This window comes from Lacerta agilis, chromosome 1 (assembly GCF_009819535.1).
Source record: "Lacerta agilis isolate rLacAgi1 chromosome 1, rLacAgi1.pri, whole genome shotgun sequence".
Taxonomy (NCBI): Eukaryota; Metazoa; Chordata; class Lepidosauria; order Squamata; family Lacertidae; genus Lacerta; species Lacerta agilis.
In genome coordinates, this window is record NC_046312.1 from 77,089,480 (window position 1) to 77,101,169 (window position 11,690).

The window sequence follows — 11,690 nt, forward strand, 5'->3', positions numbered from 1 at the left end:
CCACCACTCCCACGCGCCGCCGCTCCCTCCGTCACCGCGGGAGCAGCAGCGCTACATGGACGGGGTGCTCGCTCGGCTGAGCGAGCACCCTGTTCCTGCAGCGCTGCTCCTCCCGGGGTGACCGCTGGTGCGTGGGGAGTGGTGGGAGGGGCCGCCGCAAGTCACCCCCACGCACCGCCGCTCGCTCCGTCACCGTGGGAGTAGCAGCGGCGCACAGTGTGCCTAGGTGCATGCAGCGGCGCACAGTGTGCCTAGGTGCACAGCCTTTGCCTAGGTGCATGCAGTTGCAAACTGCTTCTATGTTGATCCAGCCTCTATCTTCCTCCCCTTCATGTGTTGTTTCCACTGTGCCGAATTTTAGATTGTAAGCTCCGCAGAACAGGGAGATGTCCTCTTCTACTGTGTAAAGCGTGTGTACCTTGGTGGTGCAATATAAACAACAAAAGTGATCATTTCCAGATGGATAGTTCTGTTAGATTTGCAAAAACAACAAGGCTGTTGTAAAAATTGCTGGTAAGAATTTAAATGTGTTATATAGAAATAAATGCTAATGATTTTAGCACATGCGACTTAAATTGCCTTTGAGCCTCTCTTGTGCTAGTTCTGTTAATGGCTGGTTATTGCTCATGAGAACAGAAGCTTTTGTGATTCAATTCAATTACAAACCTAACTAAGGCAAAAGCCGCTTTAAGCTTCATGTGTAAAATGCCCTGTTGGTGTATGTACTAAATCAGTTTGGAAAATGGCCTCTTGTAAACAACAAATATGTCCATCAACTGCCCAAGCATACTGCTTGCATGCTCAGAAATGTAAAATATCACATTATATTGATATACTTTTATGTGGGGTAGGTGCATTTCTGTACAGTTCTAGCAGGATCATTTACACAAAGCTAGAAGTAGCACATCATGGGGTTGTTGAGGGGGATTGACTGTACTGCTTAACAACATCATTTTATAAGGCAAGTGACAATCACTTTTATAAACTACAGAGAGGGAAACAGGAAGTGCAGCTGCCTCCTAGAGGACGCATTGAGCAAAAAGTGCCAACCATGTCAAATCCAGTCATGAATCAAATGACATTGTTTATTGAGCCTTCATCCTGATTTGTTTGCAGGGGGATTAGATTAGTTTGATTGTTGAATGAGCATTCATTGTATCAAAGCAGGTGTTATCTCACACATTCTCCCGCATTGCCCCATCACTTTCCTCATCAGAAAAGTCCTTTTTTTTAAGGAAGTGGGTTTGTTGCACAAAAGCTCCCAATAAGCTGTAATTGCACAACCTGAATTTTCCAGTATATGATTGAATCACACCCAAAAATAGTGACAAACTAAAAGTGCCCATGATAACATTTCCATAAGTCTAACTAACTCATCTTATTCTCCCTCTTTGACCTCTGAGGCCTCACTAGGAAGTGAAAAGAGGGGCGGGAAGGAAGGAATAAAGGGAGAAGATGTAAATTATTTCAGAGCTAAGGAAGCCTCAAATGAAACATTACACATTAGAACTTATTGCATGGTGGGCATGTAAAAAGCTTAAAGAATATTGGGAAATGATTTATGAGATGAAAAAAAATGTTTAAACCAACCTTCCCAAAAAGACCAGAGGCATTTCTGCTAGGAATTGTTCAGAGGTCTCCAGTTGCCAGAAAAACTTATTTATATACACAACAATGGCGGCTTGGATTTTGTTAGCCCCAAAATGGAAAGCGAAAGTGGTCCCCAGTAAGGAGGATTGGCAATTTAAGATGATAGAATATGTGGAACTAGCTGGTCTAAAAGAACAGGTATTGAAAGAGGAGTGGAAAATTTTCGCTGAGTATATGGAAAACAATTGCGCACAGTTAAAAATGCTGGCAGCATTAAGGTAAATCCAACAGTATAATAAATATTAGAGTGATTTAAGATTGGAGGACTGAATTAGATGGTTATAGCAAAATATGCAGGAATGGTGGATAAACTAAATGAACCATGGAAGGAGAAGGAGGGAAGTCCTTGAATGTATGGTACAATGAAAGATGATTATTTTGAGATGTAAAATTGAAAACTTAATAAACACACACACACACACGATTGCACAATAGTGTTTTCCAACCAATATAAAGTGCAGCCCCTCCCTCCAAAACAATGGTGGGCACATAAACTTAACTGGATTTACAAAATAGAGAAATAATTAATAAGCCATTTATCATAAGTGGCGAGGCACAACATAACCAGACACTGGAAATACCTCTCCGGCACAACAATAGACAATGGATACCAAACAGTTTGGGAAACAGCTCTCCTTGCAAGATTAACAAATAAAGTATGGTTGGCATGTGGGCAGATCAAGAAAGATGGTTTTTACCCCGGTGTGGTTTAATTTCATAACATATGCTGGTATTCCAGAAAATGAACAATTACCACCATCAGCATTTGGCTTAATCTGGTTGATCTAAATTTAAATTCAAACATAAATTATCATCTTCACTTTGAACCCCCACCTACCACTTTCATCAATATACCAACACTTTATATTGTTTCATTGGTAACATAAGAGGAAAAAGGAGTATTACTTAATCTAAGCACAACCCCCAGAGCTCCTGATTAAGCATTTAGTTATGCAATGATGAATGTTAGCTCTGTTCTACCCTGTTTCCCCTTTGTTTTCATTTTTGTTTCTATTTAAACCACTCCATGAACCTATAACTTGTACATTGACCACTAATAATGAACCATATGTTGTAGATATCACTGCAAATTTATTGTGCTGTTTTTGTGATGTGGCATGAGAAGGCTTGGTCTGTTTATTTGTATCATTTATTATTCCTATGATCCCTGTTTGTAAAACCCAATGAAAGGTTAGTTGGTTAAAAACAACAACCCTGTCCACTGAAACAGCAACATTGTGAAGTATTCTGGTAGCAGAGTCAGAATGCAAATAGTTTTGATAGGGCATCAATACAACTTTCCCATATATTGTTTTTAATGTCTGAAGGGCAAGGGCAGTCATTGAAGGGCAGTTTGATGTATGCATAATTTGAGGTTATGAAATCACATTTAGAATGTCCAGTGGCAACTGAGCCAGGGGTGAGGGGGAAATGCATGTGTCACAATGGAGGCAATGGGAGACCACTAGAACTGTTACCACATGAGGGTAAAAGGCCAATTAGAGACATTTTTATGTTACAGTTTAAATTTGCAGAAGATTTATAGAGCTCATAAAAGCTAAGGCTTGTGTGCCCTGGCAAAGAGGTGTGTGGAGAGGAATGCAGATTACTTAGTCAAGCCTACTGTTGGGTTAGTTTTGTTTCCAGAGCAAGACGATCTTCAGTTATTCCACTTAGCGCTACTCCTCTGACAATGCACCTCAGGGTGAGGTTTACAAGGTAGATTTCCCATGCAATCATTGCATGTATCTCGTGATAATTTGTATAGGTGAAACTGCTGTAACAAATTATTATCTCATCAACTCAAGCAATCACTTACTAAGTGATATACTCCAGTGCTTGCTATTTCCACAAAAGTGAACTGGATCTTCCCCTGGCATGGTAGTTCTATGAGTTAACTACCCACCCACCTGTCATACCTGACATCATAACATTTTTGCCAATACAGTGGTATCTCGGTTTATGAACTTAATCTGTTCCGGACGTCCATTCTTAAAGCAAGGCCGTTCTTAAACCGAGGCACGCTTTCCCTAATGAGGCCTCCCGCTGCTGGTGCCCTTCCACCATTTGGCTTCCGTTCGTAGACTGAGATAAAGTTCGCAAACCAGAACACTACTTTTGGTTTTGTGAAGTTCGTATACCAAATAGTTCGTAAACAGGGCTGCTCTTAAACTGAGGTACCACTGTACAAACCATAAAATCCCCATTGGCCTGGCCATGTTTTTACCTCCCTTCAGGTGTAAAGGAGGTGGGCATGGCTTGGTCCCAACAGTCTGGCTGCAGCTGACGGGAGTTGGAGTCCCACAACATTTACATGACCACCTCTGCTTTAATCTTTCTTATTATTATTTTCTTCTGGGAGCAATATTTCCTGTGAAAAATATTGTCTCTGTTAGTGGTATCCTATGGCTCAGATCACCTCTGATGTTCACCAAGAGCTGTGCAACTTGAGATCAGACAGGCCCCTTTCCTGTTGAACTTCAAGCACTTGACAAAGACCTTTCTATTCCAGCAGGCATCTTCAATAAGTTCCATTAGACCAATTTCATGTTTTGACCTTTTTATTGTTTCAATCGTGATATTATTTGATGGATGTCTTATTGATTGTTCTATAAACTGCTTTGAGTCCATTTATGGAGAAAAGCATTCTACAAATGTTGGAAATTAACTAACAGAGTTACAACTGAAGGATGTTCAGAATAAAGGGCAACACTAAGGGAAGGCTATCTGGAGATAGTGGGGCAAATTATGAATATGCAAATGAGATGAACTAAATTAGCATGCCTCATTTGTGTGCTATCTGACATTTGGAGCTTGCAACACAACCAAGAGGCATTCTTGCTTCTTCACCACTTCCTTTGGCCAGAGGCATTCCCGCTTCAGAGGCCAGAGCAACAACAGTGTGTGAGCAGAGCATTACTTTTCACTGAGTTGCACATTTTTTGTACATATTCCTGCTTTCTTTCTGTACTACTACTGCTATGATGAGGATTAGAAACACACCTCTTCTTCTTTTAATGAAAGATTTACAATCTGAGTCAATTGATGAAGTGCCAGAGCACCAGGCAGAAAAAATTGGATTCTGGATACCACCCAGATTCCTGAACAGTGTAAACTCTGCCATATGGCTTGCACCTTCAGCATCCCAGGGTTGGAGCGGGGGTTACCTGCAAACAGAAGCCAATACAAAGGATGCTGGAAATTATAGGGGGGGGTCCTCGCAGATGCCTACACACATGTTTTAGCATGAACAGAAGAATTCATAGAATCATAGAATCATAAGAGACCACAAGGGCCATCCAGTCCAACCCCCTGCCAAGCAGGAAACACCATCAAAGCATTCCTGACAGATGGCTGTCAAGCCTCCGCTTAAAGACCTCCAAAGAAGGAGACTCCACCACACTCCTTGGCAGCAAATTCCACTGTCGGACAGCTCTTACTGTCAGGAAGTTCTTCCTAATGTTTAGGTGGAATCTTCTTTCTTGTAGCTTGAATCCATTGCCCCGTGTCCGCTTCTCTGGAGCAGCAGAAAACAACCGTTCACCCTCCTCTATATGACATCCTTTGATATATTTGAACATGGCTATCATATCACCCCTTAACCTTCTCTTCTCCAGGCTAAACATACCCAGCTCCCTAAGCCGTTCCTCATAAGGCATCGTTTCCAGGCCTTTGACCATTTTGGTTGCCCTCCTATGGACACGTTCCTAAGAGAAGATTCTGGGCCTCTTGGAAAGGCTCTCAAGTAGGGTTGATAAACATCTTCAGCTTGCATAAATTGCCATCTCTCTGCTACATCAAGATCTGCATTTCATCCCACCCTCTCCTGATTCCACTAAATCTGCTCTTCCCCAGAGAAGGGCTTTGCTGCCAGGGTGTGGAAGGAATGCACAGAGTGAGCAATTCCTTCAGTCCCACACCCACCACCACTGCCTCTGGCACATGTAAGTTGCAGCAAACCAAATTGATGAGCACCAACTTGTAATGAAATAGTTTCTCCCTACTGAATATTCAGTCTGTAGCTGAGTGTAAGCTGTGTCTGTGTCTGGCACTATCACTCATTTCGCGGGCAGGAGTTCCCTTTCTTCTTTGACCATTTTTCCTCCACCCTTGGCAATTGAATGTGATGTGTGATCTTGGATCAACTGCTCCTAATAAAGTTGTCCTTCTTGCGCAGCCATTGAACAGACATGTTGGTAACCATGTTCGTGAAACTCCCACCTGCTACACCTCTGCTCTCTCTTCCTTCTTGCTCCTCTTCCTTTGATTTTATGGTAATTTTTTTATTTATCCTCACAACAGATTTGTGAAATATGTTGCTAACATTCCCATTTTATAGGTGGGGAACTGAGGCCCACAGGGGGCTGCTGAGAAGGTTTGAAGTCAAGCAGTGAGACAAGCCCAGGTCTGTCTTCTCAGATCAGACAAATTGGGTGTATGCTCCTACTCTACTTTTCCTTTTTTTAAAAGAATATTCTAACCTCCTGAGCCAAGTTTTAAAGCATTTTTATCTACACAGGTTATCTGCTGGAGATATCCACTTTCTTCATGTTGTGCATAAATTTACAAATTTATGCATGGCATGTATTTTGTAGAAATGGCTTGCTTGACCAACTAAGGGGTTTACAGTAACATCCTTTAAGATCAAGTGAAATGGTTTTGCTAAAATCTATAAGCATGGCCCTTTATGCTCCACTATAGCTCTGTCTGTGGCAGAAGCTATTATTCACTTACTCAACATTTGTAGATGTACAAAATAGGCTTGCCATTCTCATTTCAAATGGTCACTCAACATCCCATCTGAGGCTTACTGTTAAGAGTGTAAGAATTGGCCTGGTGGATCAAATCACAGGCCCTTCTGTTTATGAGGTTCCATTTAGCTCTCACAGCTAATAGCCATTGATAGTCCTCTCTCCCGTCAAATTGGGTAATCTTTTTAAAGGCCTTCAACACATTTCATGACGCTGAATTCCATAACGTTAATTAGCCATTGTTTGAAGACAAGGCACCCCCACCCTTTTTGACAGGAAAGGAATTGGGGCTGGGAAGTGGAGACTCACCACCCATTACATTTATAGCTGACGTGGGATTTAAAAAATCCAAATTCAGGACACTACCAGATCGCAGAGCCTCTAAACAATATCATCCAGAAAGACCACAGAGGACATGGAAATACTATCCTTTCTAGTGGAATGACCCTCTCATTGTGCCTTTTCTGTCTATCTATAGAGAAAATCACAATGGCAGATCACAAGTCCTTCTCTCTCTGGTTTGCAGGACATAAGTCATTTCAGGATCCAAAGGATGACTTGCTCATGACAGAGTCCTGTGCAGCTCATTCCTAGGCAATTTTACTCAAATGCAAATACCACTGAGTTCAAGGTGGTTTGGTCCCAGTGAAGTGGGTGTTGGATTGCAGCTCTGGTGCCATTTCACCATATATTTACACGACCCACCAATGTCCTACCAAATGCTGTGCCAGAGTCTATGAGATTTTACACCCAGCAGCCCAGCACTTGCTTGCACAATATCCCAACACTAGCTTCCCCAAGTTCTGCTCATCCACCTCTCCACCTGTGTAGACTGAATGAAAGCACGAAATCAGAAAGAGAAAGCTGGAGACCTACAGTGTTTGGCATCCTAGGCAGTTTGTTCCCCTGCTGCAGCATCCTCTCAGTGACGACGGAGACAATTTCCCCACGTGTCTTCTTTGCCCGGGGCTGTTGAGGTCCCAGAGGCTGCCGACTGGGCAGATACTTCCTTCTGCAAGCACCTGGCTGAATTAAACTCTCACTCTTTAACCGTAACCATCGGTGCAGTGTCAGGCTGAGCTAAGATGGGCTGAAAGCAAAAAAAAAATTAGTCCCACCCACTGATGTTACCCAACCAGTTAATTTTCTTTTGTTGTTGCTTTAAACACACACACACACACACACACACAAGTTTAAAACGCCCTAAGACAAGTTTGTTCTCTCTGTGGCAGTGGTGCTCATCTTGCAGATCAGCAACAACAGCTGGCTGCTGGGTGAGACTTTGCTATGGTCTGAGCTCGTGGCAGAAGGAAAAAGCAGAAGGAGGGAACACAAGCCCTCTTCAACCTATCCCAGCCTTTCCATTGAAAGCTACCTTGACCTACAGCTCAAGTTTCAGTAATCTCTTGGCACTTTGGCAGGGCAGGGCTGAGGTTCAGATAAACAAACACTGTACAGTACTGGATTAAAAAAGGAGATGAATCATTACCACATCATCAGAACCCTGTTTTTGTTTCTTTATACTTTCCCATTCATTCCCCTTGCTGGGCTGGGTGCCTTCCTGGCCTTGCCTGGCCTTCTTCCCATACCTTTGAGGACGTTTCCAGTTGCTATGTTCAGGTGGGCTTCTGTCACACACAAACACATCCAGGTTGCACAATTCAAACTGATTGGGAGTTCTTTTGCAACAAATCTGCTTTCCCAAAAGCTCAGCCTTTTCATGATAAGTGACTGGGAAGTGCAAGATAATACTTGCTTTGACAAAAGGTCATCTAATTTCCTTGCAAACAAATGAGGATGAATCCTCAACAAACAGGTTGTATGGAAGCTCCCTCTGGGTCTCTGCCCCTTCTTTCTTTACTGGGAACCTTGGGAGGAAGTGATCATGTCCTCTTGGATTTCATTATACAGTGACAAAGGAAAGCTAAGTGTAGTCAGACTTTAAGAAGGCTGATTTCAAGAAGCTTAAGGAACTGCTGGATAAGATATCATGGTCAGAAATACTCAAAGAGACAGGAGTCCAAAGTGCCTGGGAGTTTCTTAAAGGTGAAATATTGAAGGCACAAATGCAGACAATGCCAACAAGAAAGAAAAGTGGGACACATCTAAGGAAATCAGCAACCTATGTCATTTTAAATGTGCTTGTGGGAGCAAGTTACCCAGCCTCCAGTTGTATAAATTCTCCTTGTACAAGTTAACTATGAGACCAATACCTGCAATAAATTGCATGGGTGGAAAGAAGACTGTGAATGTCCAGAAAAGGCAGCTGGGCAGGGGGGGGGGGATGGGGGAGAAGAAAGGTCACCAGAATCCTTGCTGCGGGTGGCGACATTTTTTCTCCCTCCCAGCTGTGTAGCTTGTATTAACTGTTTGCATGGTTGCAGATATGTGCATGTACTTGAGATTTCTTAAAAATTACCGGTAGGTCATCTTTTAGGCAACGCCCACATTGTGAGATGAAGAACAAGGATGCAGCGCAAATGACTTGACACACCTCCCTCTTTTTATAGTTTTTCACAGCAGCTTATAGCACAGAATGTTAAAAACAAGAGAGAGAAGTGGCACTGTATTCCACACAGTGCGCCCCAAACGAGCAGCAAATGTGTTTGCACGAAATCTCATAAAGTAGTGCCTCTCAATTAAAAGGGGCCTTGGTGTGGATTGCACCCCAGCTTAAAGAATCAGGTAGCAAGTGATGGGAAAGACCTTTCTCTGCTAGAGACCCCGGATAGCAGCTGCCAGTCAGAGTAGACAACACAGAGCAGACAAACAGCTTGACCTGGTATAAGACAAGCTGCACCCTTTGTTTAAGGACAATGTGCCTCTGGACTGGTTTACCTGGGATGAGGTGTAGCAGAGTGCGAATGGGCTTGCCTAGGCAGAAGGATTGAGCTCATGTATTTCTCAAATGGTGTCTCATGACACCATTAACAAATGGAGTTTTGACATGTGGAACTCCTTCGCACTGCCCAGCTGTCTCCCTCTGCCTTTTCTTCATCTCAGAAACCCAACACAACACTAACCGGAAATGTCTGCATAGTAGTACCGGTAGCAGTAGCTGCAATATATCAGTGCTTTAAATAGCTTTTTGCAATTGTAAGGATTTTACTAGTTTATGCTGTTACCCGGTTGTCTGCGTTTGCATTTTTGTGTGGTGCATGTTAATAATTAGGCTACATTTGGTTCAGTTTGTGTCTGGATGAATTTGGCAAAGGGTGGGATGATAGGGGAACCCAAACATAATTATTATGGGCAATGGGAGATATGATGCAAGGGAGCAGGCAGGTGGCTGTGGATATTTGCAGGGTGATTTTCTATTCTGGATGCTCCGCTAAGGAGTTCTGTCTGCTGGGAGCCAGACTAGCATGTATAATTGAGACCTGGTTGGGGTTAGTCTGACCCAGCTGTGTCTGTCTTGGTACTCAGCACAGCACCAACATAGACTATGGTCCACAATAATGCCATATTTCCTTTCAGAGACATTTCTGCCCTGGAACACGGTCTGTGCCTGACTTTGGGCCAAACAAACTAGAGATCCTGCTGGTTTGCTGCCCACCTGCTGTTCAGCAGCCTCTCTGGCAATCTTGAATATGATGCTGATGAACTTCAAAATTCTGAAGCTGCCCTCAGTGGGTCTTCATGACCTCCATGAAAACCATGGGGATGTCTCAGTGTGTCATCTGCTCAATGTACAGAGCAGGACACATCCCTCAATTTTCATCCTTGCCTCAGGGTATGAGAGGGCTAGTCTGGAGACAAGCGGGATTAAGATAACTCTGTTATCATGATCAGATTTGGTCTTATGGTGGCAGTCACTGATACCTGTTGTGGTTATTATTGTGTTAGTTTTATATGTGTTTTGCAAGAGTTGTTATTCTATATATTGATGTTTGTTTTTAATTTCTTTTCGCCTTAACTTTCTTTTGACTTGTTTTTATTTTATTGTTTGGTTTTATGTTTTTATATCATTGTAAACCACTGTAATATATATTTTAAGAAACAGCGGTATAGAAATATTTTTATAAATAAATAATATTTGTTGGTTGTAATTTTCTCTATTATTACAAACTGCCTTTGTGATTTTCCTTATGAAAGATGGCATAGGAAGGTTTTTAAATAAATAGAGACCAAGTGAATTACTCACTGAATTTATGCCACTTACTCTTGCATGTTGAGAGTGGAGGAACTTTCTCCTTTAGCTGTTTACCCCTGTGGCTTCCCTCAAGGCTCCATTGTGGATTGCTGCCATCAGAACCTTTGCATGGCTCACACAGGGCAATGTGGCCAGATGGCAAGGCTTAGGAATGAATGGCCTTGAGACATGCAGGACTTCCAGGTGCATGAGGACTTCCGATACAACAGGGGTGGCCAACTCCCAAGAGACTGCGATCTACTCACAGAGTTAAAAACTGGCAGTGATCTACCCCCTTTTTCGGGGTTCAGGTCAAAGTTGGTGAGCTTTTTTTAGGAAGGAGGAAGGCCCATTTGGGGGGGGGTTGGGTCAAAGTTGTTGAGTTTTTTCAGGGAGTAGGTAAAATGTTGAGCTTTTTTAGGAGAGCCACAGTTGTTCAGCTTCTTTGGGGGGAGCCAATGATCTACCGCAGACATCCAGTGATCTACCAGTAGATCAAGATATCCTGTTGGACATGCCTGCGATACAAAATCTCCTGAGCTGCTCACGAGAGGAGGGAACTCAAGGAAGAAGCAGGAGACGAAGCAGCCTGAGGCCCTGGGCAAAACAGCTGGTGTTGGTGCCATGTAGATGGGCCCTTGTCATCATAATAAGCTATCCTTTTGGATAGGTGGAGTGAGCCCAGATGCAATCTATTACCAGGTGGGGCTCCCTGAGAGTGCAGTCTGTTGATGGGGAGAGGCAGAAGCAAGGTTTGCATATGGGCTGTGGATGAATATATTTACTGGTAACTTTTCAGCAGCAGCACTAGCTTTGTGTCTGAAGTGGGGATTAGAGCCTGGGTTTTCCCCAACATCCAAACCCAGAAGCTCCAGCCACCGCACTTGATGCCATGAAACTTCTTTCATCTCTCTGTGATAGCTCTTAGGCTTATCGCTACTGTCACACAGGGTCAGAAAAAGATGACACAGCTTCACAAAGTGTGACAATATTGCTACAAGTGAGAGTATGTTCTGCTGGGCGAGATTCCTTATAGGTGTCTTGGCAAGTAGGAATTAAGGTTTACCTAACCTGAGGAGTCATTGCTTCTCGTTGCTGGTGAGGAGGGCGGGGCTTTAAGCAACAGGCGTATTAAAACTTGCATCAAACCAGTGAGG

The 11,690-nt window shown here is 43.1% G+C and overlaps 1 protein-coding gene across 1 annotated transcript in view; it reads right to left on the bottom strand.

Moving 5' to 3' along the window:
* Positions 1-7,439, bottom strand: part of PKP3 (plakophilin 3) — a 59,305-nt gene extending 51,866 nt beyond the window's left edge. Inside the window, exon 1 of the mRNA XM_033156458.1 lies at positions 7,278-7,439. Within this exon, the coding sequence (XP_033012349.1) occupies positions 7,278-7,319 (42 nt within the window). The 5' untranslated portion in view covers positions 7,320-7,439. The remainder of the gene's footprint in view (positions 1-7,277) is intronic.
* Between the last annotated feature and the right edge of the window lie 4,251 nt (positions 7,440-11,690).